The 18,778-nt window shown below is 41.3% G+C and overlaps 1 protein-coding gene across 1 annotated transcript in view; it reads left to right on the top strand.

The window, feature by feature from the left end:
- ADGRE3 (adhesion G protein-coupled receptor E3) overlaps positions 1–18,778 on the top strand; it is a 50,289-nt gene that overhangs the window by 16,765 nt on the left and 14,746 nt on the right. The window contains exons 5-7 of the mRNA XM_059389226.1: positions 5,038–5,108; positions 10,377–10,560; positions 13,540–13,659. Coding sequence (XP_059245209.1) covers positions 5,038–5,108; positions 10,377–10,560; positions 13,540–13,659 — 375 coding nt within the window. The remainder of the gene's footprint in view (positions 1–5,037; positions 5,109–10,376; positions 10,561–13,539; positions 13,660–18,778) is intronic.

Here is an 18,778-nt window from a genome sequence, read left to right as displayed (position 1 = left end):
CTGTGGAAAGAATCAAGATGCCCTTCAACGGACAAATGGATAAGGAAGATGTGGTCCATATGCACTATGGAGTATTATGCCTCTATCAGAAAGGATGAATACCCATCTTTTGTAGCAACATGATGCGACTGGAAGAGATTATGCTGAGTGAGATAAATCAAGCAGAGAGAGTCAATTATCATATGGTTTTACTTATTTGTGGAGCATAACAAATAGCATGGAGGACATGGGGAGTTAGAGAGGAGAAGGGAGTTGGGCGAAATTGGAAGGGGAGGTGAACCATGAGAGACTATGGACTCTGAAAAACAATCTGAGGGTTTTAAAGGGGTGGGGTGTGGGAGGTCGGGGTACCAGGTGGTGGGTATTATAGAGGGCACGGATTGCATGGAGCAATGGGTGTGGTGCAAAAATAATACTGTTATGCTGAAAATAAAAAATAAATTTAAAAAAAACAGACATAAAGGGAGAAAATGACAGTAATTCAATAATAGTTGGGTACTTTAACACTCCACTTACATAAATGGAAAGATCAGACCAAAAATCAGTACGGAAATAGTGGCTTTAAGTAATCTCTGCACCCAGCATGGGGCTTGAACCCATTACCCCAAGATCAAGACTAAGGCTCCAGCCAGGAGCCTCAGACCTAAAATCTTCAGAAACAGTAAAAGCAGTTCTAAGAAGGAAGTTTATAATAATACAGGCCTACTTCAAGAGACAAGAAAAATCTCAAACAATAAAACCTTAGACCTAAAGGAATAGAAAAAAAAAAAAAAGAAGAACAAAGCCCAAAGCTAGTAGAAGGAAGGAAATAATAAAGAGCAGAAGAGAAATAAACTAAACAGAGACCAAAAAAAGCAATAGAAAAAAGTCAATGAAACTAAGAGTGGGTTCTTTGAAAAGATAAACAAGAAATAAACCCGTAGTCAAGCTCATCAAGAAAAAAAGAAATTAATTCATTAAATGAGCATATAGACCAGGTTATATACCTCACAGAGCTGCTGCAAAGATAATTGAGGCTTAAATGAAACACTACAAACAGGGCACTTAAGACAGTGCCCACAAATGTTTGCTAATATAGTTCGTATTTCATCTGATTCTTCAAAGTGTGTAAGTAAGTGTGTGTGTGTGTATATATATATCCTTGCTCCTTGAGCAGAAGACAAGAAATTAAAAATAGTCTTCTTCTCCAAAGAAGACTTACAATGATCAACAGACACATGAAAAAATGCTCAACATCATTCAACATCAGGGACGTACAAATCAAAACCACAATGAGGGACCCTGGGTGGCTCAGTCAGTTAGTTAAGCGTCTGCCTTTGGCTCAGGTCATGATCCCAGGGTCTTGGGATCAAGTCCCACATCGGGCTCCTTGCTCAGCAGTGAGCCTGCTTCTGCCTTTGCCTGCTGTTCTCCCTGCTTGTGCCTCATCTCTTGTTCTCTCTCTCTCTGAAAAATAAATAAATAAAATCTTTAAAAAATGAAAAAAAATCCACAATGAGATACCACCGCACACTAGTCAGAATGACCAGAATGACTACAATGAACAAGTTAGGAAACAATAGACGTCGGCAAGGATACAGAGAAAGGGCCACCCACTCACACTGTTGGTGGGAATGCAAAATGGCACAGCCACTCTGGAAAACAGTATGGTGGTTCCTCAGAAAGTTGAAAATAGAGCTACCCTACAACCCAGCAATTGTACTACTAGGTATCTACCTTGAAGATACCAATGTAGTGATCTGAAAGGGCACATGCACCCCAACATTTATAGCAGAAATGTCTCCCATAGCCAAGATAAGGAAAGAGCCCAGGTGTCCACTGATAGATGAATGGATAAAGAAGATGTGGTATGTACATGTGTGTGTGTGTGTTGTGTGTGTGTGTGTGTGTGTGTGTGTGTATAAAATGGAATACCAGCCATCAGAAAAATGAAATCTTACCATTTGCAATGACATGGATGGAGTTAGAGGGCATTATGCTAAGCAAAATAAGTCAATCAGAGAAAGACAATTATGTGATTTCACCCACATGTGAAATTTAAGAAACAGAACAGAGGAGCATAGGCAAAGGGAGGGAAAAATAAAACAAGATGGAATCAGAGAGGGAGACAAACCAGAAGAGACTATAGGAAACAAACTGAGGGTTGCTGGAAGGCAGTGGGGTGGGGGGATGGGGTAACTGGATGATAGGTATTAAGGAAGGCACAGGAAGTAATAAGCACTGGATGTTATATAAGACTGATGAATCACTGAACTCTACCTCTGAAATTAATAATACACTATATATTAATTAACTGAATTTTTAAATAAAAATAAAAACCTCCTGTTCCTACTAAAAAGGCCATAGGGAAGTTCAGGCAACTGTTTAGTATCAAGATTATAATTCCCACCAATAGGTAGTGCTTCTGCAAGATTTAAGCCCAGGTTCCCATATTTCCCCAAGTCCAAGCTGGAGGCCATAGCAGGGTCCTGGAGGTGCATAAGCTCCAAAAGTGAGCTGGAGTCAATATGGGGAAGGTGAGAGACAAGAGCACAAGCTGGTGGGTAGGGATTGCTGGGCCATAAGCCCACCACTAACCCAATCAATAAATAGTTGAGCATAACAAATAGCATGGAGGACATGGGGAGATAGAGAGGAGAAGGGAGTTGGGCGAAATTGGAAGGGAAGGTGAACCATGAGAGACTATGGTCTCTGAAAAACAATCTGAGGGTTTTGAAGAGGTAGGGAGTGGGAGGTTGGGATACCAGGTGGTGGGTATTACAGAGGGCACAGATTGCATGGAGCACTGGGTGTGGTGCAAAAATAATGAATACTGTTATGCTGAAAATAAATTTTTAAAAATAGGCAAAAAAAAAATAGTTGTTGAGTGAATTAACATGATTGAACCCAAAGTGAATGAGCCTTTTACTTGGCAACAGGCACCTCTACTGACAATGTACAAATTGGAATTCTTCCTGGGTCCTGGTGTTGATCTGTTAAATGCACTCTCTTGTACAAGGAAAAGAAATGCTCTTGGTTATTTTCCCAATTTTAAGGGACAGTCCTTTTCCTCCGGACTATCACTTGGCAGTGCCATCTTCACCCTAATTACTCCTTTTAAAATCGAACATGTTTTCCTCTATTCACTAGGTGTTATTTCAAGAGATATGGCAAAATAAGAGAGTTAAAGTAGGAAAATGAAAAGTACATTTCATGGATCTTTAACAATCAAACAATCAGCATGGCAATATACACATCAGATCACATAGGCCTTGATTTGATCATTATGATAACTGGTACTATTGAAAATTATCCCTAAAGGACAAAGCTCCAATATATTGACTGCTGGATAACAAACATGATTAACACTACATCTATATTGTATATTGGCACAGAGATCATACACAATAAATCTCTACTGCACAACCATAGGTATGAGTGTGTCAATATCTATTTTTTTTTCATCTTGTGTTGTGCTCTACTTTGAAGAAAATATTTAAGTGTTTCATGTGAACTACAAATACTCTCACATAGATTGAGTCCATCTGGAGTTAGTTGTCACCAGGGTTGGAGGTCCAAGAAAACCCGCATAAAAAAGTATGCAGCTTTCAACCAAAAGTGCTGTTTTTGACAACAAATGTGGTTTGCAATAACAAATGTATTCTAGACTCAGGGTTGTAAGTCAAAATTCCTGAACTCAAGACAAAACTTTTGCTATTACAAGAAAGCTCTTCATCCTTGTCTAGCCAATATACAAGGCTGAAAACCAGGATATAGAAGAAATATAGACATAACCTCAGACTGATGGTAACTGGATGTCAGTGTTGACTGGCTTTTCCTCATCTTTCTAAAACAGAGATGGTGGTCCTCACAAAGCGCAAGAAACACACAAAGGTCTCACTATGGGCTGATGACCAAAAACTGACACTCTTATTTCAGCTGTAATTCCCTGCCAGGCTGAATTTTAAAATCTGAAGTATCTAGTTTTCTGATCCATCACCCATCTCAGTTGTAATGTCCAGCCAAGACCAAATTAAAGAATTTGAAGTTTACACTTTCCCGCGTCCTCTATGCCAGGATATCTCTATCACAACAATATTGATATTTGGGGTCTAATAATTCCTTGTAGTCAGGAACCATCCTGTGCATTGCAAGATATTAAGCAGCACCCCAAGCCCAAACCTCCGCCCACTAGATGCCAGTAACATTCCCCACCCCAGGTTGTGACCACCAAAAATATCTCCAGCCATTGCCAATGTCCCCTGCAGGCAAAATGACGTCGTGTCGAAAAACACTGCTGTACACCATGCTAAGGAACTCTACTCTGATCCCTCAAAGAGCACAACCTTGCCAGTGAATAAAAGTATGAGTTCACTTTATCACGTGATACCTCTTTAAAAATGAATAATGGTTTTTAATCCTCAAAAAAAAAAAGTATGAGTTCAAAAGAAAAAAAGGAACAAAAACCAGACCCTTAGCTATAGAGAACAAACCAATGGTTGCCCGAGGGGAGGCGGGGGGAGGAATGGGTGGGACAGGTGATGTTGATGAGCACCAAGGAATGTACAGAACTGTTGCATCACTATATCGGACACCTAAAACTAATATAATGCTGTGTGTTAATGATTCTGGAATTTTTTTAATTAATAAATTAAAATTTTGTTAATTAAAAAATGGTTTCACTTACCTGTGGAACATAAGAAATAACACAGAGGACATTAGGAGAAGGAAAAGAGAAGTGAATTAGGGGAAACCAGAGGGGGAGATGAAGCATGAGAGACTGTGGACTCTGAGAAACAACCCTCTGAGGGTTTTGGAGGGGTGGGGGGGTGAGGGGATGGGTGAGCCTGGTGGTGGGTATTAAGGATGGCATGGATTGCATGGAGCACTGGGTGTGGTGCATAAACAATGAAACTTGGAACACTGAAAAATTAAAATTAAATTAGAAAAAATAAAATAGAGTATGAGATCAGCCCTTCTATTCACCTTTCTGTCCACCTCTCCACCCTTTTACTCTCGGTTCCAACAGTAACTTCCTTTGATGTTTTTTTTTTACAGAAGCCACTTCCTCAGCGACAACCAAAGCCATGAAGGATGTGAGCACAAGCCCAGCCCTTGAGCCCAGCCAGGTAACAAATGTTTACAAAGCCCAAAATTAGCAAGTGGATGTGGATACTATATATTATATGTCTACTATATATTGTATATCATCTGTGTACCATAAGTGTGTGATATGTCATATATATTATGCATTCTATGTTATGGTATATAACATAGCCTAATATAGTTTTTAATTATAATATAATAGAAATTAGTTATAACACAATAATACTCTGCAACATATCATTTATATTATGTATAACTGTGAAATATACAAATGTATCTCACCTTATTTATCACTATATGTATATTGCTATATATCTCATAGTAGCGATAGAGTGTGTATGTACATACGAATGTGTGTGTGTGCACATGTACACACATGTGTGTATACTGCCCCCTAAAGATAGGACTGATCCCAGATCAAGAAAGACAGTCTAAGTGAAATTATATTAGGGTATGCTGATCTACAGCAAAGAGACCCAAATATCCAATAGCTTTAAAAAGATGGATCTTTATTACTTTCTGAGTTAACAGTCCATGCTGGTGAAAGGACTCTGCTCCATGAGGCCATTAAGGGTACCCACATTCTTTGCAAACTTCTGCTCCACCATCTCCTGGCATCTTGTCCTCAATGACATGACCAAAACTGGGCTGCTGCAATGTGGCATTTGTACCAGTTGGTAGAGGGGAGATGAGTCCAGGGCAATCTGTCTAGAGCACAAAGTGAAGAGGGGGAGTGGAGAAAAGGGAACATCTACTCACTCGATTACATGCTAATGAAGTTGTAATAATTTCCTTGGAGATATGTCTTAAAGCAACAACCCAGAAGTTGCAGGTATCACAGCCAAAACTGAATGCAAGGGAAGCTGGGACAGTGTGGTCTGTATATGGGGAACGTGGTCCAGATAAAATCTAAGGAATTCATTCAATTAGTAAAAGGAGGGGGAAGGGGAATGGATATGATAGGCAGTTTAAAAAGACAGACCAAGAAAGTTCCTTTTAGGGGCGCCTGGGTGGCTCAGTGGGTTAAAGCCTCTGCCTTCGGCTCAGGTCATGATCCCAGGGTCCTGGCATCAAGCCCCGCATCGGGCTCTCTGCTCAGCGGGGAGCCTGCTTCTTCTTCTCTCTCTGCCTGCCTCGCTGACTACTTGTGATCTTTGTCTGTCAAATAAATAAATAAAATCTTTAAAAAAAAAGAAAGTGCCTTTTAAAACAGAGGAGCGTAGAAGAAGGGAGGGGAGAAAGAGGACAAAATCAGAAAGGAAGGCAAACCATAAGAGACTCTCAGCCACAGGAAACAAACCAACGTTTGCTGGACAGGAGGGGAATGAGGGATGGGGTAACCGGGTGATAGGCATTAAGGACAGCACATGATGTAATGAGCACTGGGTGTTGTATGCAACTGATGAATCATTAAATTCCACCTCTGAAACTAATAATACACTATATGCTAATTAATTGAATTTAAACAAAATTGAATTAAATGAAAAAAGAAGTGCCTGTTAGGTAGTAATCACTTCGTGTCTGTAAACTGACTCTGAATGTTAACAGAGAGAATGACCAGTGTCTCTGAGAACCTAGAGTCTAGCAGAATGGGCTCATCCTTTCCTCTCCCTATTCCCCACCCCCACCCTGCTCTACTCCAGAGGGACCATTCATATCTTGCCCTCCAAGCTCCAGGCTTCCAAGTACATGCTGTTCTCTCTGCCTGCAACTCTGTTCCCAGTTCCTCTCCTGGCTGGCTTTCTTCTACCCTTCTCTGCTCAAGACTCAATCCAGGTTTCACATCCCACCGGTCAGTCTCCCTAACCCGGTCTCCCTAAACCGGTCGTTCTTCTACGGAGGTCAGAAGAGGTTCAAATCACAGCATCACAGTGACAAGTAACATGGGCAAAATGACACAACCCTCTGTATTAGGGTTCTCCAGAGAAAGAACCAACAAGAGACATCGATAAAAGAGATTTGTTATAAGGAATTCAGTTATGTAATCATGGAGGCTGACATGTCCCAAGATCTGCAGTGAACAAGCTAGAGATCGAGGAGAACCAATAGAGTCATTCCAAGTTCAAACTCAGAGATCTGAGACCACGGAGAGCGGATGTTTCAGGCAAGCCTGAACAACAACACCAAAACAAACTAACAAACAAAAAAACATGAAACAGTGTCTTAGCTCAAAGCAATCAACCAGTCAGGCACTCAGGAGGAAGATAATTTCCTCTTACTCAGACATCGTGTTTTGTTCAGGCCTTGGACCGACTTGATAAGGCCCACTCAAATTGGAAAGGCCAATCTGGTTTACTCCATCTACCCATTCAAATGTTCATTTCATCCTGAAACACTCTCATAGACACACTCAGAATCATGTTTGACCAAATATATCTGGGTACCCTCTGGCCCACTCAAGACGACACATAAAATTCACCATCACACTCTGCAAGACTAATTTACTCATCTGTAAGGTGGGGGGTCTTCATGGCACCTTCCTCCTTGGAAGGAAGGTTAGATGAAATACTATATGTAGAGTACTTAACACAGTGGCCTGGACCAGAGTACACCCTCCATCCAGGTTATTCATTGTTACCTCTGGCAGACTCACAACATTTCCATGACGTGTTGTCGCCACTTAGACAGTGAACTTCCTGAGGGCAAGAATCAGCCCAGGCCCACAAAGGGAGTTCAACAAGTGTTCATGGAAGTAGTGAACAATCATGTAATTAACAGGAACATTTCAGTATGAAGTTTCATTGCCCATTTCCTCCAAAAGTTAAACATATGCTGGGTCCCCTATGACACAGCAATTCCACTCCCAGGAATACACCCTAGAGAAGTGAAAGCAGAGACTCAAAACACATCATTGCAAGCCTGTGTTCATAGCAGCATTATTCATGGTATCCAAAAGGAAGAAACAGCCCAAATGTCCATCAGTAAATGAATGGATTTTTTTTAAAGTGGTATATCCACACAGTGGAATATTATTCAGTCATAAAAAGGAATAAAGTTCTAATTCATGTTACTACATAGATAAACCTTGAAACCATCATGTTGGGTGCCAAAAGCCAGACATAAAGGTCATACAATGTAGGATTCCATTTCTATGTGACCTGTCCGGAACAGGCAAATCCATAGACACAGAAAGCAGATTAGTGGTTTCCAGAACCCAGGGGAAGGAAAAATGGGAAGTGATTGCTTAATGGGTTTTATCTCAGGATGATGGAAATGTTCTAGAACTACATGGAGGTTGTGGCTGCACAACACTGTGCATATACTAAAGGGTCATTGCATTGTATACTTTAAAGGGGGACATTTCATGTTGTGTGACATTTACCTCAATTAACAAATGCATTACCAGGAAAAGGTACAAAGCCTTCATGCTGGATCAGACACTTCAATAGCAATTCTGAAGTGTAAATACTTTGGTGCCTACTGTGTACTAATGAATTTAAACCAAGATGATTTCTGCTGTCATATTGGGCAGGAATGGAGGTTGCTTATAAACTAGCAAACTCAGCTCAGAATTTTCACAAAGACTCAGAGCCAAAGAGCAAAACCTTGAAAAGATTTATTTGAACCCTGGTTCTAAATGTTCCCCCATCCCTTTTGATCGCTCGCTCTGCTTATAACGCTTTTATGTGATAGCCTTTTTTTTTTCCCAAGAGCATTCATGCAACCTATGAACTCTTACTGAGCACCTACATTTACCAAGGACTGTTCTAGGTGCCATTTTGTGAGTGAGGCAAAGTCCCCATCCTGTCTAGTACTTTAACATACAGGCATACCTCATGTCATTGTGGTTCATTTTCTTGTACTTGCATTGCAATTTTTACAAATTGAAGGTTTGGGGAACCCCGTATGGAATAACTCTATTGGTACCACTTTTCCAACAGTGTTGACTCGCTTCATGTCATGTCTCTGTGGCACATTGTCATAATTCTCACAGTATTTCAAGCTTTTTCATTATTATCAAATTGGTTGTGGTGATCTGTGATCAGTGATTATGACTCGCTGAAAGCTCAGGTGACGATTAGCATTTTTTAGTAATAAGGTATTTTTGAAGTTAAGGTTTGCACATTATTTAATTTGATCGGCTTTTTTTTAAGTTTTTATTTTAACTCCAGTTAGTTAACATACGGTGTTATATGAGTTTAAGGTGTCCGATATAGTGGCTCAACACTCCCACACATCACCCGGGGCTCATGGGTGAAATAGGTGATGGGGATTAAGGAGTGCACTTGCTGTGATGAGCACCGGGTGATGTGAGGTTTGCACGTTTTTTGGACAAAATGCTGTTACACACTTACTTTTATATGTCCTGGGAAACCAAAAACTTTATTTGAATAATTTTACCGCAATACTCACCTTATTGTCAGAGTCTGGAACCAAACTTGCAATATCTCCGGGGTGTGTCTGTGCAACAAATCCCCTGGGGAGCTTGTTGAAGTACAGATTTGGACACAGGACCCCAAAAGACTGCATTCCAAATGGACTGCCAGGTGATGCTGATGCTGCCAGTCCAAGGACCACACTTTAAGTACAAGGATGTGGGGATTTGCATAAAAATCATCTTTCAAGTCACCTATATTACAATTATATTACACAGATATTTATAAAACTTCACCTTGGCTCTTCATTTTTCTCCCCTCTGGCTTGACTCTTTGTTTTACTTCATAGATAAATTTTTTGACTTAAAAAGGCCAGTTAGAATGTCTTTTGAGCTATAACTCTACTTCACATTTTCTCAGCTTTGGCACCATTGACACCTGAGTTTGGGTCACTTTCCAGAGGGGGCGGGGAAGTGCTGTCCTGTGTGTTACAGGGCATTGAGCGGCATCCCTGGCCCCCACCCACGAGATATCAGTAGCATCCCTCAGTGATGACAATCCAAATGTCTCCAGACATTACCAAATGTCCCTGTGGGGTCAAAATCACCCTAAAGGAGAACCACTGGTCTATTTCTGGCAACCTTACCACTTCCCCTGTCAGTAAAAGATGTTCATAATAATGAACCTTCATCTGGTGTGTAGCAGCCAAAGAGACTATTCAAAAAAGGTAATATCTCTTAATTCACTTAATATTCCCCAAAATTCTATGGGGTCCTTTTACTGTACCCATCCTAATTTGGGTAAACTGAAGCACAGAGCAATTGGGTGATTTTTCCAAGTTCGCACAGCTGGTCAATGGTGAATTGAAACCAGGTCCTCTGGCTCCAGAAGCTGCCTTCTCATGCTTTCTACATTCCCTCCGGGTGTGAGATCTATCAGATTGGATTTGTTTTCTTATTTTTTGTATCTTCAAAGCTGCAACGTGTTGTTGAGACATTTGAGTCACTTCTTGCTAATAAAACTCTGCTGGGAACAGGAGAGAAGGAAAAAGTCGCATCTTGGGCCACAGGTGTTCTCCAGACTTTGGAAACAGATGCTCTAGACACTGCCTTGAAATCCCCAGAGCAAAAAATCCAGAAAATCCACAACAGTACTGTGGGTAAGAAGAGGATGTGGCCTGATACACACAGGGGCTAATTATAAGCTGGAGTCTGAGTTACACAATTAGAAAAATAAATAAATACCCTGCTTGAGTACATTTGTATAGACTTCTAGAACATGCAAGCTAATCTATAGTGATGGGGGGAGGAAGGGGAAAATTTGAGGAGACTGTTGGGGATGAGAGACATGTTCAGTATCTTGATTATGGCATTGGTTTCATAGGAATATAGTATATTCACAGGTATATACACTCAATAAAACTCATCAAATTGTATAACTGTATTATGTACAATTTCTTTCACATTAATCAGAGCTCCATAGACCTGTATTAAAAAAAAAGAAGAAGAAGAAAGAAGGAAAGGTAGTGCCTGGGTGGCTTGGTTGGTTAAGCTGCTGCCTTCTGCTCAGGTCATGATCTTGGGGTCCTGGGATCAAATCTTGTGTCGGGTTCCCACTTAGTGGGGAGTCTGCTTTCCCTTCTGTGCCTCCCCTGCTCATTCTCTCTCTGCTCTCTCACTTGCTCTCTCTCAAATAAATAAATAAACAAATAAAATTTTTAAAAACAAAAAGAAAGAAAGAAAAGACTGCTGCTGTTTCCAATCCTGAATCTGGGATTTGGGCTTAAAAGTAATATGTTTATAAAAAAAAAACAAAAAACAAAAAACAAAAAAAAAAACAAAACAGCACCATTTTATTAAAATAGTCTGAAAAAGAAAAAAAAAGTAATTTTTTGGTTTGTTTGTTTTTTTTTTAATCCAACGCCTAATACCTACTGGCCCATTTCACAGTTCCATCCCAGAAGGAACATCTTACTGCATATTTTTGAAATAAAAATACTTTTATCATACTTGTCATACATATTCATACATATTCATAATGTAACCACGTGACAGGACATGTTAAACAGCTTGATCTTAGTAATCATTTCGCTCTTTTAAAAAATAAAAATAGGGGCGCCTGGGTGGCTCAGTGGGTTAAAGCCTCTGTCTTGAGATCAGGTCATGATCCCAGGGTCCTGGGATGGAGCCCTGCATCAGGCTCTCTGCTCAGCAGGGATCCTGCTTCCCCACTCCCCTGCCTGCCTCTCTACCTACCTGTGATCTCTGTCAAATAAATAAATAAAGTATTTTTAAAAAATAAAAACAAATAAAATATCATAGCAAAGCCAAGTGTTAAATTTTTAAAAAGAGGAAAAAAACACATAAACAAAACTAAATTTAGACCAGCCAAATCTGCCCACCGCCCAGTCTTCCTATCCTATAACCACACAGATGTATGTCTGATACAGATGCACATTTGCTGTGTTTGTGACATTGGACATACAGTTTTTACTTATTACATCACCAACATCTCTCTGTGTAAATTATATACATCATCATTCCCTACGTTATTGTTTTCAATGGTTTATCAAATTGCATTGTATATAATTTACTTATATTGTATGTTTATTTATACTGTAGTTCCCTATTTGGGGGAATGTGCGTGGTTGCCAAGTAACCCTATGAAAAATACCATTGAAAATTTAACTGTGTTCTTTTTTTTGTATTTTCTTAGAATAGATTCATAGAGGAAGAATCATTAGATCAAGGAGAAAAGAAACGTTTTATAGACTTTGATACATCTCACCAAATTGGCCTCCAGAAACACTGCTGTGTTTCTATTCAATCCAAGGATATCTAAGGATCAATGTATGCCTATCTAATCATTTTGCTTTACCAATTTGTATGCTAAGATAGTTTATGCTCTATAAAAATAATAATAATAAATTTTTTAAAGATTTTATTTATTTGACAGAGAGAGAGAGATCACAAGTAGGCAGAGAGGCAGGCAGAGAGAGAGGGTGAAGCAGGCTCCCCACTGAGCAGAGAGCTCAATGCGGGACTCAATCCCAGGACCTGAGATCATAACCTGAGCCGAAGGTAGAAGCTTAACCCACTGAGTCACCCAGGTGCCCCTATAAATTTTTAAATATAAAATAAAATCCCATGCCTAACCTTTTTGGAAAACTAGAGTCAGGACACATTCATTAACTAGAATCAGGACTCATTCATTCATTTTACTCAAAATTAAACCATTTTCCATATTACAATAAGCTCTCATCTTTCCTGATCTGGCCAGGCCCTAACTGATGGGACAGACCACTGCCCTCACCTCACTGGGTTTCATTCCCCTCATCAGGGAATAGACAGACACAGGAGGAATGTACCCATCACCCAGTTTCAACAATTTCAAACCCACAGCCAGCCTCCAGCCATCTGCTAATATTTAAGTTAAATATTTTCATGATCTTGTTTCTTGATGGCAATTCTCCTGTGACTTTATTTTCATCGGAAGCATGGTTCCCTGTTATAGAGATAAGCCATCAATTACTAAATCAATCTTCCTTGTTGAACATTGAGATCATTTCCTATTTTTCACACTATCATCTCAGCTGCTGTGAACTTTCTTGTAGCTAAATCTACCCTCCCATCCATGACTGGTTTCTGAGAATAAATTCCTAGAAACAGAACTGTTGTTTCAAAGATGATTGTTAGAGGGGGCCCCTTGATGGCTCAGTCGGTTGAGCCTACCACGCTTAATTTCAGCTCAAGTGATGCTCTCACGTTCGTGAGATCGAGCCCCACCGCAGGGTTCATGCCTAGGACAGGGCCTGCTCAAGATTCTCTCCCCCCTGCCCCTCCCCCTGCTCATACTCTCTCTCTCTCTCTCTCTCTCTCTCAATAGGTAAATAAATTTAAAATTTTTTAAGAAGATGATTGCTAGAGAACGGTAGTTGAGAACTTGTATTTCAAGAGTTACAGTCTTACTTAACTTTTGAACTTCAGTTTCCTCATTAGAATAAGGGTCCCTCACAGGTTATTTGACAAGTACAGTGCCTGGCATGTCCTAGACATTCAGTAATTGTCACCTGTCCATATTGCTTTGCATGTTTAAAACCTATAATAATGGCAAGCTTGCATATTGCTTTTCTCACCAGCTATTGAAACTCGAGTTGTTACAGACAATTGCTCTGAAGAAGAACAGATCTTCAGCTTAAACACCCACATGAACTCAGTGGACATCCATTGCAATGACGTCGTGCAGGGAAACATACAAGGTACGCTTGGTTGCTGTATTCAGAACGTCTGAGACACACAGATCACTATCGCTGTATGAGTAATGAGGAGAGTCACCAAAAGGCTCCTTCCAAATGGGTTTGTTACCCTAAGACTGTGTCATTTGAGTCTTTTCCTTAAAAAAAAAAAAAAAAAACTTCCCAAAGTGGAGGCTTTCTATTCTCCAGCATGGAAGACCCTTCTTTGCAATTTGAGGGCTTTTCTGTCCTGGTCTCAGTTGGGGTTCACCCAAATGCAGTCCCTGAGAGAATTGTAAGGAGTTTATTTGGGGGTTATTCCAGAAAGCATCAGTAGGTGTATTAGTCAGGGTTCTCCAGAGAAAAAGAATCAATATGGTGTGGGGGAGGGCAGGGGAATGGAGAGAGAAACAGACAGAGATTTTAAGAAATTAGCTCCTGTAATTGTGGAAGGTAACAAGTCTAAAATCTAGCCAGCAAGCTGGAGACCCAGGCAAGAGTTGATGTTGTAGCTGCAGACAAAGACGGGCTACAGGCAGAATTCCTTCTTATTTGGGAGAAGGCCCAAATAAGAAGGCCTTCAACTGATTGGAGGAGACCCACCCACATGGTGGACGGTACTCTGCTTTACTCAAAGTCTATTGATTTAAATGTTACTCTCGTCTTGAAAAATACCTTTACAGTAACACCTAGACTCACGTTTGACCCAATATCTGGGTAGCATGACCTAGCCACATTGACACATAAAATTAACCATCCCAGTAGGGGAGAAAAGAAATGAGACAAGGAAGAGGAGACAGCCAATATAGGCATTAATTATTATGGTAGTGAGTAAGTCACTGCTGGTGGTAACCATGACTCATCTCACTGAGCTCTCCCATCCAAGGAGAGGGCACCGCTCTGATCCATCAGTGGTTGAGGGCCCTGCCATTCTGCCCAGTGTACCAATCCAACACATTCACTGCAGGCAGTTCTCCTAGGCAGAGAGTTGCCATTTCTTGCAGGAGAATCCATCAACATATAAGGAACCCCAGAGTGCCAAGCGAATAAAGTTAGGATGTCTACAGCATCTGCTACAGCTTGTGTATGACAGAATGGATTGTTACCATTAATTGTCCCAGTGCTGCCAGACTTTCTATTTTTTTCAAGAGAAGCCAAAAATTGGGTGGGTTGCATGAATACCTTCAATTTTTAAATTTGGTCTTACAATAGCTGCCCTATCGTTATCACTGCTATAGCATGACAATTGGGGTCTTAAAATCCAATCCTGTAAACGTGGGGTACAGCTGGTCTGTACTAACAGAGAAAGGCCCCAAGTAAAAGCATCAAAATGTGGAAAACCAATCACATGCTGAACAGAGAAAGTGTCATGAGACAATCAGTTCCTATCACTTCCTCTCCTCCCCCAAAGAAGATAAGAACTCAAATCCCCCATGTTTGAGAATGGGTCAGGCAGAGGATGGAAGCCGACCTCCAACCACACAAGTTCACGCTTGCCTTGTCACCAGGAGTTTCTTCTGAATTTTGCAATTTGTAGAAAGTGTGCAAAACTCCACAGTGCAAGCCATACAAAGCACACCTGCAGCTCCACATGCTCTCTGATCACTTTCTGGGGTACTGGATTAGGATTTCATGTGAATTCAGTGACAGCACAGCTCAGCCCACGAGAACAGCCTACACTGAATTGTTTAAGGGAGTTACAGATCTCATAATGTGATTTCATGTGCCCGAAGGGGCACCTGGCATAGAAGTACCCCGTGGAGGACTATTTACCCTCCCCCAATGGGCCCTATAGTCTCACCTCCGAGCATTTGCATTGGCTGTTCCTCTGCCAGGAATGCCACCCCCAAGCCACTGGGTGAACTATTTCGCTTCAACATGGTTCAAATTTCACCTCTTCTGTGAAGCCTCCCAAGACTGCCCACTTCCACCACAGCACCAAAGTCAAACCCTCCCTCCTCTGCACTACCCCCGTCTCTTGAACCTGCCTTATCCTGGTATCTAACATGTTGTGTTGTGTCTTGACGGTCATGTCCTTGTCTCCCCCACCAGGCTGGATCCCCATACAGATGGCAATCATGAATTATTTTTCTCTAGAGTCACCAGTATGGGCTTGTTATGTAGAGAGCAGTGATGAATGTTCGCTGAATTAAATCCATGTTTAGGTGAAGGGCTCAATGTTCCTAATGAGAAAAAATAACCCATTGAACGATATGTGACAAGCTCCCAGAGGGACATTTCTCTGTCCATGTCCTGTCTAGTACAGGATCCTTCTTTGTCATGGGGGCCACCCTGTGCCCCATAGGCTTTTTAGCAGCACCCCAGCCTTTACTCACTAGACACCAGAAGCAAACACGCAGTGTGGCAACCAAAAATGCATCTAGACATTGCCCAATGTTCCCAACGGGGGCAGAATCGCCCCCCAACCCCATGAGAACTGCTTGTGGAGAGTTACCTTATAACTGACCTTCAAACAGTAACAACGTTAAGACTGAAAGGAGGTGCTATCGAACTACACCAGACACCCCCCAGAGGTGGATCCGGACAGTCCTTGGTAACCGGAAACATACAATCCCATGACATCCTCTCCCTGTAAAACATCCCAGAGAACAAAACCCAGGCCCCTGGAAGCGGACTGTGGACATCTACAGCCACCCTCCTCTTTTCTGCTTGTAATTTTGCTCTTAACCAGAATCCTTCAGCCCAAAAATAAGTTATTTCTTTGCACGAGAACAGGTGGACATATCACCTGCCTGTCTTTTCCAACCACCCACCACTGTTTCATTCTGACAAATGGAAACTGTCATTAACTCAGAGAAACAGAAATGAATTGCTTCTGACCCCTCAGGCAGGACCAGAGAAACCTGATTAGAGAAACCTACCAAGGAATTTATTCCGATAGGATGAGCTGCGTAGGTAGTAAGGGGCAAGGTTGGGATATTAATCCAGAAACCAATTAACCTATTTCCTGTCCCTATAATCCTAACTGCAGTGTGGGCTTCTTGGGAGCTACAAAGAATAAAGAAAATTTAGTCATAACATTTTATAATCCCATAATCCATACTGTAGCCCGATAACCCATTATATTCAAACTAACTACAAATATAAATATGTTAATTTATGTTTATATATATATATGTAGTTATTAACTTATTATTACATATAAACAAGGGAAATCTGTTTTCTTTTTTTTAAGATTTTTTATTTACTTTTTAGACAGAGAGAGACACAGCGAGAAAGGGAACACAAGCAGCGGGAGTAGGAGAGGGAGAACCAGGCTTCCTGCCGAGCAGATGTCCCGATGCAGGGCTCGATCCCAGGACCCTAGGATCATTACCTGAGCCAAAGGCAGACACTTAATGACTGAGCCACCAGGCACCCCAAGAAACTTATTTTCTTACAGTTCTGGAAGCTAGAAATCTGAGATCAAGACATTGTCAGGGTTGGTTTCTTCCGAGGCCTCTCTCCCCGGCAGAGAGCCAACTTTTCCGTGTCTTCACATGGTCTTCTTTCTGAGTGCATATCCCTGGTATCTCTTTGTGTGTCCATATCTCTTCTTCTTTACTCAGAGATGCAGGTTAGCTTTCATCTCCTCCACGAGGCTTCCCAGGATTGCCCGTTTCATCGCAGAACCCAAATCAGGCCCTCTCTCCTCTAGCCCTATCTTTATAAAGGCCCTGTCTTCAAACACAGTCACATTCTCAAGTACTGTGGTTTGGATTTCAACTTGATTTTGGGGTGGAGACACAATTTAGCCCATAACACTATCCTATTGATATATGTCGTGTGCATGTCCTTCTAATATATAATAAAATTATAAGTATGTGATATAAATATAGCCTGTACACATCTGTATTTTAAGTTTATTAAAGTATGTTAAATTGGGGTACCTGGGGGGCTCAGCCAGTTGAGCCTCACCCTTGATTTCAGCTCAGGTCAGGATCTCAGGGTTGTGAAGTAGAGACCTGTGTCTGGCTCTGAGCTGGTCATGGACCTGCTCAAGATTCTCTCACTCCCTTCCCTCTTCCCAAACCCCCAAAACAGGGGGGGAAAAAGTAAAAATTAAAAAATTAAATATGTTAAATTATGGCACTCCTTTGCTTAACATCCTTCAGTGGCTTTCCTCTGGTTTAAAATAAAAGCAAAAGTCCTCCTCAAGGCCCATAAGCCCCGCACGATCTGCCCCCATCACTTCCCTGCCTTCACTCCCTCCCACTCGCACACACACACCCCCCTCTTCAACCACACTGACCTCCTCCCCCTTCCCTCCTCCCTGAACCAACTGGGCACATTCAAGTCTCTGGGACTTTGTCCCTGTTATTTCAGACCTACCTAGAGCGCGCTTCTGTAGGATACCCACTGGCCCACCCTCCCTTCACTCTGCTGTCTGAAATCTGTCTTAAGTAACATCCCCTTACCTCACTTAATCTTATCCCTAAGACTGATCTTTCTCTGACATATACTTTTACTGATTTGTTTATATTTGTTTGTCTCTCTCCTGCACCAGAAAGTAAGCTCTGTAAGAGCAGAAATGGTTTCTTTCCCCCCCCCCACTGTATCCCCAAAATAGTGTCTGGACCTGAGTAGGTATTCCATCAAAAAAAAAAAAAAAAAGTTGGGGCACCTGGGTGGCTCAGTGGGTTAAAGCCTATGCCTTTGGCTCAGTTCATGATCCCAGGGTCCTGGGATCAAGCCCCGCATTGGGCTCTTTGCTCAGTGGGGAGCCTGTTTCCCTTCCTCTCTCTCTGCCTGCCTCTCTGCCTACTTGTGGTCTCTGTCTGTCAAATAAATAAATAAAATCTTTAAAAAAAAAAGTTGATGGAAAGATATGTAGATAGATAGATGACAGATAGAGGTAGTGGCATAGATTTCTATATACATTATTTCTAGATCTGGTTTACATATATAATATATAGGAGGGGCTGATTCCATTCATACATGCATACGAATAGATAGACATCCATGTAACCCAACCGTCTAGTCTCAACATTATGCTCCATCCAAAAGGAATGCAAGAACAATTCAAAAACAATGCAAAAACAAAGTCTTGAAAAAATATATCAGCCTTCCTGGAAGTCTCTTCAGGAGGCAGCAGAGGAATGGTATGACGTCACAGAAGACTTACCTAACCCCCTAATCTTCC

The sequence above is a fragment of the Mustela nigripes genome, chromosome 2 (genome assembly GCF_022355385.1).
Source record: "Mustela nigripes isolate SB6536 chromosome 2, MUSNIG.SB6536, whole genome shotgun sequence".
In the NCBI taxonomy this organism is placed as follows: Eukaryota; Metazoa; Chordata; class Mammalia; order Carnivora; family Mustelidae; genus Mustela; species Mustela nigripes.
The sequence above is the reverse complement of the archived record's forward strand: the minus strand, read 5'-3'. Positions and strand labels throughout refer to the sequence as shown.